The sequence below is a fragment of the Gymnogyps californianus genome, chromosome Z (genome assembly GCF_018139145.2).
Source record: "Gymnogyps californianus isolate 813 chromosome Z, ASM1813914v2, whole genome shotgun sequence".
Classification (NCBI taxonomy): domain Eukaryota; kingdom Metazoa; phylum Chordata; class Aves; order Accipitriformes; family Cathartidae; genus Gymnogyps; species Gymnogyps californianus.
The window spans coordinates 50,027,417-50,042,119 of record NC_059500.1 but is presented as its reverse complement, the minus strand read 5'-3'; the positions used below and the strand labels follow the sequence as shown (position 1 = coordinate 50,042,119).

Sequence of the window (14,703 nt, the reverse complement as noted above, 5' to 3'; positions counted from 1 at the left end):
GCAGTTACAAATGTGCTTTAACCCGTTACAACTACTAGCAATGACTCATTAACAACTCACATACATATAAAAATAAAATAATTTAAAAAAAAAGAACCACGTGAAAATAAATAAATAAATTAACAAATAAATTAAATAAAACGCTTCTATACCTGAGTGAGACAGATTGGAGAATACATCATGACTTCGCTTTGAGAACACGCTGCCCGGAGAGCCCCTAAGAAAAGCCTCAAAAAGGAGTAATTTCATCTATTCATTTTACAGTCATCTGAGACTCAAGGAAGATGAAATCAATCAGGACGGGGCTCTGCCCTGGATCACCACAACTTCACAACAAACCCCAGTCCTCCTTAAATAGCCAAAGATTCAAGTTCACTCCGTGTGCTAGATTTCCCGGGGTGAAATCCAATCTACACTTTTAACCCTCTTGTAGTCGGCGGCGCAGGAGTCTTGCTTTTGCTTCTGCTGCTGCTGGTGGTTGTTTTGCAGATGAGGGGGGAAGGACTCGGGAGGGGGGGTGGGGGGGGTGGGCGGGAGGATTTTTTTGTTTGGCCTTTTTTTTTTTAATATTCCCCCCCCCTTTTTTTTTTCTTTTTTTTTTTTAAGAAGTTGTTGTTGGTGGGTTATTACGGCACTGTCACCACGCTCTCCAAAGTTCAAGGTTACAGCCCGGAGCGGAGCAGGCAAATCCCGGAGACTGATGGCAGGCGAAACTTCGCCGGGCAGCGACCACGCGTGCGGGAGCGAGCCGGCGCGGGAGCGCGCGCCCCGGGCGGGCCGAGCGCGGCGGCGCGGCCTGCGGGCTCCTCCGGCGGCCTCTGTCCGCTCCCTCCGCCCGCCCTCGCTCTGCGGGTAATGGTGAGAGGCTGCTTTCCAAACGCCCACTGTAATAAAAATGATCTCCTGAAAATTCAAACGATAAATCTCTCCCTCGCGCTCCCTCGCGATTTGCTCCCGCCGTGTCCGTCCGTCCGTCCCCCCCTCCCCCCGCAAAACTTGGAACTTGAAAAATTCACCGGTTACACCCTCTGGACCCCGTTCCAGCTCTCTCCCCAAATGAGACTTAAGTATTTTTTTTTAATTATTTAATTACACAATCATCGCTTACACTCCTCCTCCTCCTCCTCCTGCAAACACATTCCTTCTCCACCAGATCCCCCTCCTCTGCCCTCCCTCTTTATTAATCACCATCTAACGCTGCAGAAGGAACTAGCACGTTTTGCAAACGTCCCTCATTTTCCCTCTCTTCTGGTGGGAGAAAGTTGCGGGGGGTGGGGGGGCGGGAAGACGGCGCGGGGGGGGCGGGGGGGCTGCCATCTGCAGGAGATTTCTTTTCCTTCTCCTCCTTTCGGGGTCCGAGTTTGTCAGCGGCGGCGGGGCTCAGACGCCCCCGCTCCCCCCCTCCGCGGCCCCCGCCCCGCCGCGGGGGACACGGGGGAGGGCAGCCCCCTCCGCCGCCGCCCCCGCAAAGGGGGGGGGGGGGGGGGCAGGGCCTGCTCGGCACCGCCGGTAACTGCTGTCCCTGCGCTCGCAGGCTGGTGCCGGGCGGCGGCGGGGGGGTCCCGGCTCCCGGGAAGCAACAGGGCGCGGGGTCTGATTTCATTCTCCCGGGGCAGCTTTTACCAGGGCAGCTGGGGAAGGCGGGGGGGGGGGGGGGGGCGGAAGTAGTGAACGAAACTTATTTCTGCTCCCGTGAGGAGGGCTGCGATGCAGTGCACAGCTGGGGGAGCGCTCGGTGTGCGCGGCCCCCCCACGCCCCCCACGCAGTGCTGCCGCTGCCGTCTGCGGGAAGGAGCGGCTGAGCGGCACCGGCGCTGCCTCCCGGTGCCGGTGCGCAGCCCCCGGCGGCGTGCTGGAGGGACCGCTGACTTCCTCCTTGCCCAAAGTGAGAGTTTATTCACGTCAGGCATTTCACAACGACACATCAAGGAAAGTAGGCAGGTTCAAGTCAACCATGAAATGGTCACTTTTTAACCCCGTCCTGTCCTCATTAGGGAAATGCTCAAACACAGCCCATTTTCAAAGAGGGCTCTTAATGAGGGGAGCTTGCCAAGTCTACCAGCTGCAATTCCCATAAATTTACAAACCAAAAGAAGCAGGGGGATGGGCGGGGGAAGGAGAGAGCCCATACAAGACAGGTAATGTCAAAGGAAACAGCAAGAGCCCAACGCGTTAACCCTTGCAGAATCCACACCACATCCCCGCAGCTCGGTTTCTGGCTGCACTTGCCCGGTTCCCTCAGATTTGCAGGGTTCAAGCAACAGCCACGGTTTTTCCCTTCTACAGACCACATCGGTAAGTGGCAAGTTCAGGGCACACGCTTAGGCAAGAAGGGATGAGGCAAACTCGGGGTTAACCACAATGAGCAAAATATATTTTCATATCTGGTGTAGAATACCCCCCAAATCCTATCATCTTTTCCTTTACCCAGACACTGCAAAAAGCTGATAACGCCAGCTTTAAATACTAGAGTTTCCCTTTGAATAAATATTCAATTTAACTGGAGTTAATTTACCATAAAAGACATTCCCCTTGGCACAAATGCACTGATGTCCTTGAACACACCTCTTTGAGCGCTTGAACTCTTACACAACAAGCCATTATATTGCGGACCTAATTTAAAACCGTAATAACACCCCTCCATCCCCCTTCTCCCTCGCACCCCTCCACGAGGATCAGGGCAAGCCCCCAACACCACATCAGCAAGGCTGCCCCTGTGAGCTGCACAGATGTGAGAAGTCTCCCCTCTCCCAGGCAGGGCTTGCAGAAGGCCCCACTCCCTCCCAGGTCCTGGCCAAGGGACCGCTTTGTGCTACAGACCTGTGCATTAAAAGCAAGAACTGTCTGGCAAGGTCCCGGGAGCGAGGAGGGGCAAGCAGGGAAAAGCAAATGGAGCAAGGTAAGGGCAGACACCAAGCTGGGCACTTTCTGCAGCCCTCGCTACTGCAAGGAGCTGTGGAGTCAGGGTGAAATTGGGTTTGCATCCCCACAGGAGCCGACTGAGAGTGCGTTTGCATCCCTACCCAGAGCAGACGAGGGCTGAGCCCAGCCAGCCCTACAGCATGTGCCAGTACCCCCCAGAATAGCACTGCTGGGGATCACGGCAAAGCCAGACCCTCCCCAGAGCTAGTCTGCTGGCCAGGACTGAGCAGGCCCCTCATGTGAAGGCATCCTAGGGGAAATGCAGCTGCCTGGCCAGCACTGCTCAACCAGCATCTTGTGTTCTGCGTGACCTAGGAGGCAAGGTGGGCATAGTGCAGGCTGCCATGGGTTTGCCTCCAGTTTGACCCACAGGCTCCCAGTGCATCAGTGAAAGCAGTCTGAACTGGCCACCCAAAAGGCATGTTTTGGCTCTGTTCCTCCTGGTTAATCCCAGTGGGAACCTGTACCGGAGGGAAGCTTTGTCCTGGGAGAACCCTCTCCACACACACACGTGTGCACAGGCCTAAACACACACACCCCCCTGACACACACCTATCCCACCCCCCCGCCGGCTCCTTTCACATGAAGGCAAGCTAAAGATTCTTTCCAGAACAGAGAAAGAATGCCATTAAAATAATAAAAAAGAGCAACTCTCTACCACTTCCTTGCAGAGGTACGTAAATAGGTATGTGGGAACTGGGTTAGCCTGGAGAAACACAGTATTAATGCCGCAACGACAGCAGCCACAGTGGCTGGGCCCTGGCATGCAGGGAGACCTTGTGGGAAAGTGGTTCAATTCCTTTCAAGTCCTGGCTTGCATTAACTCCCCATCCCCCTAAAAACCCTTCTCTCCCACCCCACACACTGAAAACCCTGCTACTGCTGCAAGTTCCCTACCCTTGAAGCTCCGGGCTGGGGGACAGTTGCTTTTTGTCCTCACTGCCAGAGCTATGCCAACCTCCACGCTGTATCTGGAAGTTCAGCTATCATTTCAATGTGGGCAATTAAGAAAATAAGTCACCACCTGACCTTCCTGGTAAGAGACACCAGGAGCTGTTCTCAATTCCATGGGGCCAGGATGGCCTGAGGGATCCTGCCCTCAGGCAGGATGCAATACGAGCACTGGTAACACACTCCTTGACACACGCACAGCTGGGCACACGCACACTGGTGCTAGAAAACTTCATGCAACAAAAATGTGTGTTCAGGAAGAAAAGGCACCTTTCACACCAGTAAGTGGCAAATACTGAAGCTGTGTGTGACTCGCCCTCCCCGAGAGCGTGCACCCTCCAGAGGGGGGGGTTGCCCCCACACCCTCCCCCCATGCCTCCCACCCACCTCTGGCCAGGGTGGCCGGGATGGAGGGACACCCACTGCCCATGCTGCAGGATCTGAGACAGCTCACCTCAGGAAGGAACCAGAAAGGCTTTTTGACACCATGGGCAGATGGGCTCGCTCCCCACCACCTGCCCTAGCTCCACAGAGCAGTTTTCTGCCAGCAGTGCAGATTCTAGTATGCCAGACTTGCACTGAAAGCCTGTTTTTTCCCTCTCTCCCTCACAGACAATGCTCACAAACTTTACCAGATGCTGCGAAGTGGCACTGCCCTTGGACTTCAGAGATAATAACATTAAAAAGTGGAAAGGCCAGTTAGGCCACCTATGTCCTTCCTAAAGCAGAATTTCAGCTGATGCCTTTTGGCCGGACAACTGCTCAACTGTTTCAAGTTTTGGAGTGCAAGACTATTATTATGCATCAAAAATAGAGAAAAGTATTGCTAATGCTGAAGTGTGCAGCCTAAGATTCTCTCAGGATGCAAGCGGGCAGTTTGGCCAACTATTTAAACATAGACGTACTGAACTTTTAAAAAAACAAATTTTCATGAAAATTCCAGTAGTCTCTTTGTGAAAATCAGAAAAAATTGATTCTGGCATATGGCATTTCATCTAAAAGATTCGGTATCTGAGAACCAGCTCCAAAACTTTTAGTTAAGAGGTCTCTGTGATCCAAAATACAAGCTTTACAGTGTTTTTTATATCTAGTTTAATAGCAATACTATTAACTTATTTTTCACTCTTTGTTCGAAAATGCCATTCACACACGTCCGTTAGATATACAATTACTTAGGTACACACATAATACTGAGCAGCACAAATATAGTATAGTTTATGTCAACTACGTGTAACAAATAACCTAAACCACATTATCGTAGTGTTATCTAATGGCAATTCTATCTGTATGACTAGTCTTCGTGCCTTGCAAGACTTCTTGTACCATCATATTAAATGACAAAGTAAAGTTTCACGTCTTTGGCATAATCAGAGCCTTGGTCAGTTTTCTTACGTACAGGAGTATTGTGTGTGCATATAGAGATATATGTATATATAAACGTATGTATATGCACAGAAAGTTGGGTAGAAAACATTTAGGGAACACATATAACTAGTTAATAAGCAAACTGATAAGACATTGGTTTATGGGGTCTCGATCTATTTCATATGCGGCTAAATCGTAAGGTATTTATGACTTAAAATGCAAACAGCAATCAGTACAACTTCTAAGTCAGTATAGTATCACATCTATAAATATATGTATCATAATATTTACTAGCACTTTTGTTTGTTTGTTTCTGGGTGATCAGAAGAAACACACACTGTATATAAACTGTGTATATGTATGATCAGATAGAAAGTATGCATGTATACAACCAAAAGTAAAGAAACACACTATTGACTCCATACAGAGACACACATACATATGAAGGGTGTGCGCGCTTGACCCCTGTCCACATATGGTTTGTATGGGGACTATAATACTTGAGCTTTCCACAGCTCCCAGACCAGCAAATCAAAACATCAAACCTCAAGTGTAAAGCTGTAAACCACAACGTTTTGGGTTACACAACTGTGCAGTTTTTGTCCTCACTGTGGGTCACATTCTCAGCCTTACAAAGGCATGAAACTCTCTTACCCCAATACAGTAAATTCTTTATAAATTTACATTTGCTGATCTTTAATGCCCTGGACATAAACAGCAACAACAACAACAAAAACAACAACAACAAAAAATTTTGGCACCATCTTCTCTGACAGTTTATATCACTTGCCAGATTTTGAGAATATTGGGGGGGGCGGTGTCTAGAAGCTGGATTTAAATTTCTGCCCAAATTAGAACTACAGAAGTGCTTTATTTTTTTCTTGTGATTCAAAGTTAAAATCATAAGCGTTGCAGCTCAAAACCGCTTCAGAGAACGTTACAAGTTCATCTTGTGTGTTTTGGCACCTTTTCCCTGCCAGCTACTGTACTTTAAAAAAAAAAAAAAAGTTGGAGATCTTGTCTGTCCCGTCTCAAGTTCAATGGCAGCGCTTTCCAGCAGCGGGAGGAGAAGATGGCCATGTTCGCAGTCCTAATAATAATTCAGATCACGCCACATCGGCATCTTGTGTCAGAGTCGAAACTGGCTTCCCCGCCCCCTTCAACCTGAGAGCTGCCAAGTCCTCACACACTCCGCATTCAACCACAACTTAATGGATGGGATATTGTGCATTAAAATGTGGCCCAGACACACAGGCGAAGAGAGGACAAGAGGGAAAGCAGACAGAGACACACACACACACACATACACACAGACATGCGAGAGAAAGGAATGAATTAAAATACACACACAGGTCTCACAACAAAACGGCAGTAAAAGAAGGCAAAAAAAGGAACAAAAAGAAACCCTCTAAAGTAACTTTAAAAAACAAGCCAGAAATGCCACCCGAACACTGCATCCTGCAATATAGCGTGAAAGAGACCAGCACAAGCCTCCAGACAATTTATTGAACAGACCATACACAACAGCAATGCCATTTCCTCAACATTATACGTTAACACTGCAGTCCATTAACTACAAAAACCACCAAGACAGCCAGAGAGAAAATATTATATTAAAATGTGAGTAAAGAAGCAATCTCCACAGCAACAAGAAAGAGGGAAAAAGAACTGTCTGCAAGGTACAAATAAAGTAGCATTTGCATTAATCCTTTCCAGCATTTAACTGATAGCTGCCTGCCAGAGAAGGGGGAGGGGGGAAAGTTGAAGCAGGAAATGTGCCAAGTTCAGCACTTTTGGACGCAAACTCCCATCAACTGATTCCTGGCATAAAAGTGTGACCCATATACAAAAGCTGCCAAAAAACCAAATATAAACAATCCACCACTTATATCTCATCCTGTAAAGCAGAAGTGATATCAGCATTTAAGAAGAGGGTATAACATCCACTTTGAAACCACAGAGACACAATCTCAGCCTGGAGGAACTACAAGAGTCAAGCAAGTTAATAAAAAAAAAAAAAATAATAATTTTAAGCACCACATACCATTGCGGTGTATTGCATTAAACATATGAGATCTTGAAATCTGTAACACACACCACCCGGCCGTTGGCTTCACATTTTCCAGGAAACGAATCTATTCTTTTCTCAAGGACTCGGTGTGTTGGGGTCTTTTTGTTGCGTTTTGTATTTCCAGAAGTGGCCTTCTGCCTTTTGTTTTGGGGTGGGGTGTTTGGTTTTTGTTTTGTTTGTTGTTGCTGGTTTGGGTTTTTTTGGGGGGGTGGGGGACGGGGAAGTAGTAGTATTTGCTTAGGCTGGCTGTCCGCTTTGTTTTGGTTTTGTGTTTGTTGCCGGCTTTTTGCTTGACACCGAACGGGATGAAAATTCTTGGCCAGAGCGAGGGAAAAGGCGGTAAAGTCACAGCCTGCGGGCAGCGGGCAGCCCCCTCCTCCTCCTCCTCCTCCTCCTCTCCCAGTCTTCCTTCCTCTTTTGAGCTGCCAGGCTGGAGAGCACGTTTCGGCGGCGGCTGACTTGGACACGGCCCAAGAAAAATTTTTTACATTTTTTTTTTAACTTTTACATATATATACACACACATATATAATATATATATATATACATATAGATGTGTATGCTATGGCGCGGCTGCCTCTGCGCGTCGCTGCACGCGTTCCTCTGGCTCCCTTCCCCCCCCCGCCCCGGGCACTGCCCGGAGCGGGCGGGCGGGGCGGGCGACCGGCGGCGGCCCGGGCCTCCTCGCAGCCTCGCCGATGGGCCGTGTCGCCGCCGGGTCCCCTGTCGCCGCCGGCGCGACAAGCGCGGCTCTCCGCTTCCGCCTGGCGGCTGCCGCACGCCGCGGGGCCGCCGCCTTCATTTGCATCTTAGGGGCGCGACAGCCAATGGGGAAGGCGGGGCGGGGCGGGGCAGGGCAGGCCAGGCAGCTCGTGGCGGGGGCGCCCGACAGCGGGGCGGGCAGGGGCGGGGCTGCGCGCAGGGCCGCCTGTCGGGGGGCGGCGGGCGGCGGGCGGCGGTGCCGCGGTTCCCCCGTGGGGCGGCGGCGGCGGCGGCGGCGGGCGGGCGCGCAGCACGCTGCCTCTCGAGCGTTGCCAGAGGGGAGGCGGCGGCGGCGGGCGCGGGTGAGCGGACGGGCGGTGGTAGAGCTGCCGCTTGCTCTGCCTCGGTTTCTTGTTGGGTGCGTTCCCGTCAAGTCCCCCGGTCCTCTCGGGAGGACCGAGGGTGTTAACGACAACCCTGCCAACGAAGGCAAGCACCGTGCCCTGGACAGGACGGTGAACGTAGGCTGGGAGAGTGGAAGAGTTAAATTTCTTGCAATCGCATTTTAAAATTTGCATACCAAAATGTTTTAGTTTAGCCCTCACAGGCCACGCTCGATGGGCGCGTTTCTTCACGCGTATTTTACAAAAGGCTTTTGCAGACAGGTTATGTAATTTCGTGGCTTCAGATGCCTTTTGTAAACTGTCACATCATACTACTCCCGCCCTGCAGGATTAACTTCACTCCGGAGGAATTGTTCTCTAGTCCAAAGCTGAAGGCAGCAAGGCACCTCGCAGAGGAAGGATTTCACATCTAAAACTTCCTACAGAATTAAGGCACTTACAATGAAATAAATACAACTGCATGAGGCGAAAGTGTGTGAAGAGTTTTAGTCAGATAGCAAATACATACCTTCCTGTTAAAAATTATTTGCCGAGTACAAACTCTAAAGAATCTTGATAATTGCTTGGAGAACATTGCTGGTAACATGGGGGCCTCTCAGGAAGTCAATTTTCTTTTGTTTGATTCAAGAAAAACATTCTAAGCTGTTAAAAATACATTATACTCTTAAAATGAAGCACAAATTGCCACAAAATAGGAAAAAAATAAGAAACTTAAGCTTTCAGACTGACGAACAATCACTGGAGGTTTTTTGTCTTTATTTTTCTGATTCTTTTATGAAGAAGTTGAACCTAGAAAAATTGAATTACGAATTTGTCTGTTCAGTGAAGAGGGGAAATGATTATTCATGCTATGTGTGGCACAGATTTTGTAAACTTTGTGACAGCCAGTCAGTCGAGTGGAGAGCAGACCTTTCTCCACGCCAGAGGGAATCTGTGGGTGTTGACTTTTTAATTTTTTTTACATTTTTTTTTCTTTGTTATAGAATTCAAGCTTTGAGTCAGAGCGTCACAGACAATTAACGATTTGTGCGGGTCGTCCAATACTTAACAGAGTTTATTACAAGAACTTTGGCAATATTTTGTGACAGACTTCCAGGCTTTTTGTTGCTCTTTAGGTTTAACTTTGGTGCTGCTGTTGCGATTGCTGACAAAGATTGAAGTTCTAGTAGACAGGCCCATTACTCTCTGCAGCTTTCTCTTTTTTGTTGTTTGTTTGTTTTTGTTGAGCCTGTATAGTTACTAAGCCTAACTCTGCAAGTGATTTAGCAAACAATCAGGAACTTTTTATATCAAATGAGAGAAATAGCGGCATCAGGGAAAGCAATGGATATTGTAGTCTTTTAGAAAGAAAAATTGTGTTACCCAAAGCTGCCATAGTTACTCAGTTTAGTTTAAGCCTAGATTGTTTGTCATGGGCAACTTTCTTGAACATATTTTTAAGTTCAAAAATTGTGTTATGTATCATTTCCATTGCCTTTGATTTCTCAATTGTATAGCACTAGCATGTCTTGATTATGGCTTTCTTTTCCATACATATAATCAAAGGCACATATATTTTGTAACAGGCTGACGTTAAGTTCTGTTGATTCTGGATTTTTTTGGTCTTCTGAAGCTATATATCTGTATACTTGGTATTTTTTAATGTTCATAATGGATGAAACATGAAGAGACTGTAAATAGTTTTCCTCCATAGATAGCTGTTACATATTCAGTTACCTATCTGGATATGAGTAGATAATAATCTGAAGGGAGATAGACTCACTTGCAGAATTTCCACTAAAACAAATAACAATCAAAGAATTATTTGACATCTTTATAACAGAATTTGTAAGAAGATCAAATTTTTCAAGACTTATTTTCAAAGCTGCTGATATGATTTGCTTTATTAAAATCTCTGTATTTGCAAGGTTTCCTCACTAATCAACAGGACAGGAAAATAAAATGAGTGAAAGAGGATCTGGCATATCGATGGTTCAACAGTAAAGTCTATGAGTAGTTCAGTCACAGAATACACCGAGTAAACAAGGATCACATTAAGCAACAATACGGTAGGCAGAGTCTCAGTACAGTTCAGCTGTGTGCATGAGGGGTACAGCCACCCTCTTGCATAACAGGACAACTGAGAAAACCAGGTAGCTTTGGCTAAATACATCATTTTGCACATGTAAAGAACTGCTCTCGCCCCACCAGCTTTCAAGTAGGAGCTTCACATTTTTCAGGGGAAGGCTACTGTAGGTAAAAAGCTGCCGCTTGCTATTCCTGCAACAACCCATTCAGGTTCAGCTGAGCAACGCGCCACGGAAAATCCACGATTTGCACATGTGCACGACACTTGCTCATTATTTCTGAAAGTTCATACTTTTGCCATGCTGCTTTTTATAGGCTCCCGGCCCCGCCGAGCCTCCTGCATAGTTTCCTAGCAACTAGGCAGAATTATAACTCTGAGCTTGGCACTGGTGAAATGGTTTCTTCTGCTCCTTCCCCTAGGCAAGTGCTCTGCGGTCTAGGGTAAAACGCACTGGGCAAAGAGATGGGGAGTGCTGGTCAGCAGGCTTACAGAGACTGGTGTTAGTAATTCCCTATACTGCCAAGCAAAGCCTGGAGTTCCCACTCGCTGCGGCGGGGACAAGTGCCATTCATGCCCAGCCCTGCTCTGGCATATTAGGTAAGGGAGAATTCAAGGAGATTTCGTAAAATTATTTCTAAAATCCTGAGGCCTCAGCAAGCAGTAGCAAAGTTGTTGATTACAGCAGACCAGATTTTTCACTTTGGATAATAAAGCAACACAGGAGAGGACATACGGCATACACAATTTTAGTCAGCAGCAAGTCTCCCTTTCCTTGTCCAGGAAAGCAGCTGCAGAATCCTGATGCACAGCATCTATTTCTGCCTAGCTAATAGTCTCATACTATGTACTTTAATTTGTTTAATCCTGTTCTTCTATTAAAATATGTTGGAAGCACTATCAGAACATCACCACACAACCACATCATCACCAGAACAAATTAAAAGAAGATTAGGAGATTACAAAGTGAAGCACTAAAAAGGTAGAAAATTTCCTATACGTTCCATACAACAGACTGCCTTCAGTTTTTCAACTGTCCTTAGTAATATGGCAAAGTATAATTTCTTCCCCCAGAGCCTTGCCTCTCTTGCTACACAGGATTGCTGAGGAACTGTAACATCATTGTTTTTAATAGAAAAAAAAAATAGCTGAGGCTTAATGGTAGCATTTAAATGGCATACAGAGCCTTTTGAGTTCACACCTCGTTAAGGTGAACAGGAAGGGAAGGGGTGCACATCTTTGTTGTTACTTTTGCCTTGCAGCATTTTCAGCCAAGCTATGTGAACAGAGCAGCAGCACATTAACTGACTTTGTAGCAGCTGTATTTTTGTAGCAGGTTTTTGGTTTTTTTAAGTTTAGAAATTGCAGAACATTGTGAAATAGAGTCAGGGCAGGCCCTTAGAGGACAATTATTTTGGTTTCCTATTTTTTGCAAACCAATCTACCAGATCCAAGTCTCCTTCCTGCTCCAGTTAGGGGGTCTCTTTCCACTGAATTTTGCATACCCCACTGTTTCTGAGATGGGTCCTATAGCATCCAAATTGACTTGGCAGAATATTTCTTGCTCTGGACGCAAGCATGCTTACGTGAGCTGACCAAACCCATATGTGAATGTGCACCTGAAGAGCTGCACATGGCCCATACGCCTGTAACAGACTTTAACTGTGTTGCAATTACATAGGTGATTTGGTCCTAGGATAAGTTTGGCGCTAGGATCTCTGCGCGTGTCTTCCAAGGCTTTTAGCACTCATCAGCTTGAGAGCATGTTTCAAAATGGTCAGAGAAAGAACAACTCTATCCCTCTCAAGCTCCTGTGAAAAAGTGCTTTTAGCCTGCTAACCCGGCTTCTCACTCTCATTTCTGTCCTTTCCTATTGCATCAGCCTGGACCTGAATCAACCACTCATCAATGTGGCTTTAGTGTTCTTGTAGCAGGATGCAGGAGAGATTAGGGAAGGCAGCAAAGGTTATTTTCATGTGAACATCTCACTTGTACACTGGGATCTCCAGGAAAAAAAATGGAGGAGAGCTGATGGGTGCCGATGTGACAGTCTGCCAGACACCTATTGCATGCTGCAGTCACTATGGGCTCTCTGTAGGCACACCAGCGTGACAGCTTGTGCAAAAGAAAGCTATCCTCTCAGCACGTAGTCTTGGGACATTCAGCATTTCTGCATGAAAAAGAAATACGCATGAGGCTTGACCACAAACTTTTCCTCATCTCCAGCATCCACCCATGAGGGCAGACTTTTTTGTCCAGAGTGGATGATTTTGCCACCTGGTGGCTTTTTCATCCAGACTTCTACAGGTCTGTGTCATTACGGTGTCAGCAAGACAGCTGAAGATCTTACGGTAGCAAAGATTTCTGACGTGATTGATGATCTTGTTCCTGTTGCTAATGTGCTTAAAATAATAGGTAAGAGAGAATGGGCTTCACAAACTGCTCTGCAGCCAGTATTAATGCTGTGGATATTGCACTTTACCGATCACAGAGAAAACATAGCTATCTCAGCCTGAAAGACAACACAGGCTTCTGTCACCCGCAGAGTAGAAAGATGACCAGCATGATGCTGTCCCAGAGATGACATTTACCAGTTTGAACAGCAGGGATCTTACTCCCTCCCAAGAGTATGGATGTTGGCAAGATGTGTGTGTCATTTTAAGAAACGCCTCTTGCCCTCTTTGTGTTGGTATCGCTGCAACCAGCAGAAGACTGTCAAGCTGGAGGAAAGTGGTAAAGTGTGAACTCAGCAGACTAAAGAAAAGACAGTCCTTCTTACCAAATCACTTCTGGATAAAAGTGTGGCCAGTGTCATTTCTGCTCCTGCCTTCTGCAGTACCCTCCACAATGTCTCCAAGGAAAAGGACCTCCAAGGCTCTCCACCAGTTTTCAAGGCACAGTAGACCTGAGACAGGTGGCTAGAAAGTGTGCTCATCACCAGTGGGGCAGGGCCCAGTAAGCAGGTACAGAACTTAAGGAAAACACTGTCTGCGCTCACCCTTGCAGTACTTGTAATGTGCAAGAGAAAATGTCATGCTATTGTCGTGATTTAGGCCCAGCCGGCAACAAAGCACCACACGGCCGCTCGCTCACTCCTCCCACCCCGGCGGGATGGGGAGGAGAAAGTACAACAAAAGGCTTGAGGGTCGAGACCAGGACAGGGAGGGATCACGCACCAGTTATGGTCACAGGCAAAACAGACTCGACTTGGGGAAAGAAGAAATCAATTTAATTTGTTACCGATCAAATCAGAGTAGGATGATGAGAAACAGAACCATATCTTAAAAACACACGCAGCGCAGGGGGGCGGGAATGGGTGTTGCGGTCAGTTCATCACACGTTGTCTCTGCCGCTCCTTCCTCCTCGGGGGGAGGGCTCCTCACACTCTTCCCCTGCTCCAGCGTGGGGATCCACGGGCTGCAGCCCTCCACGAACTGCTCCACATGGGCTTTCCCACGGAGTCACAGCCTTCTCCGGGCCCAGCCACCTGCTCTGGCGTGGGGTCCTCCAGGGGCTGCAGGGGAATCTCTGCTCCACCGTTAACCTCCATGGGCTGCAGGGGGTCAGCCTGCCGCCTCACCATGGGCTGCAGGGGAATCTCTGCTCCGGCGCACCTCCTCCTTCTTCTTCACTGACCTCGGGGTCTGCATGGTTGTTCCTCTCCTATCCCATTCCTCTCTTTGCTGTAGCTCTTCTTCCACTTCCTCCTCAGCAGTCTCTTCCCCTTCTTAAATATGCTATCACAGAGGCCCTACCACCATTGCTGATGGGCTCAGCCTTGGCCAGAGGTGGGTCAGAGTTGGAGCTGGGGAAGCTTCCAGCAGCTTCTCACAGGAGCCACCCCTGTAGCCCCTCCCCCGCTACCAAAACCCCGCCACACAAACCCATCACAGCTATGGAAATAAAATGGGACATGGCATACTCCTCCAGCACCCACGGATATGTTTTCCATTGCTTTTTTGACAATCGGGAAACTGACTATGTTAGAGTCTTCCTGACTACTTCTTTTCTCCTGAACATTCACATGCGTGGGAATACCTGTGAAGATTGTCTAATCAATTTATTTAACAATTTAAAAAATATTTTAAAAAGTTTTACAAATAATGTGTTACTTAAGCATTTTTAGGACCGTTACACGCACTCCAACTGCTTATAATAACAATTTTTAAAGATGCAGATTTGCTATGCTAGTAAGTGCTGGTGGTACAGTCACACTGCTGGTT

The 14,703-nt window shown here is 47.6% G+C and overlaps 1 protein-coding gene across 7 annotated transcripts in view; it reads right to left on the bottom strand.

Annotated features, from left to right (window-relative positions):
• The window catches only part of NFIB (nuclear factor I B), a 275,853-nt gene that overhangs the window by 173,432 nt on the left and 87,718 nt on the right, over positions 1–14,703 (bottom strand). For 4 of the 7 annotated variants that reach the window (XM_050913732.1, XM_050913733.1, XM_050913735.1 and 1 more), the window contains exon 1: positions 153–432. The exons of the other annotated variants lie outside the window; for them this stretch is intronic. In XM_050913732.1, the coding sequence (XP_050769689.1) occupies positions 153–182 (30 nt within the window). In that variant the 5' untranslated portion in view covers positions 183–432. Of the gene's footprint in view, positions 1–152; positions 433–14,703 lie in introns of those variants that run through there. 7 annotated transcript variants of the gene reach the window in all.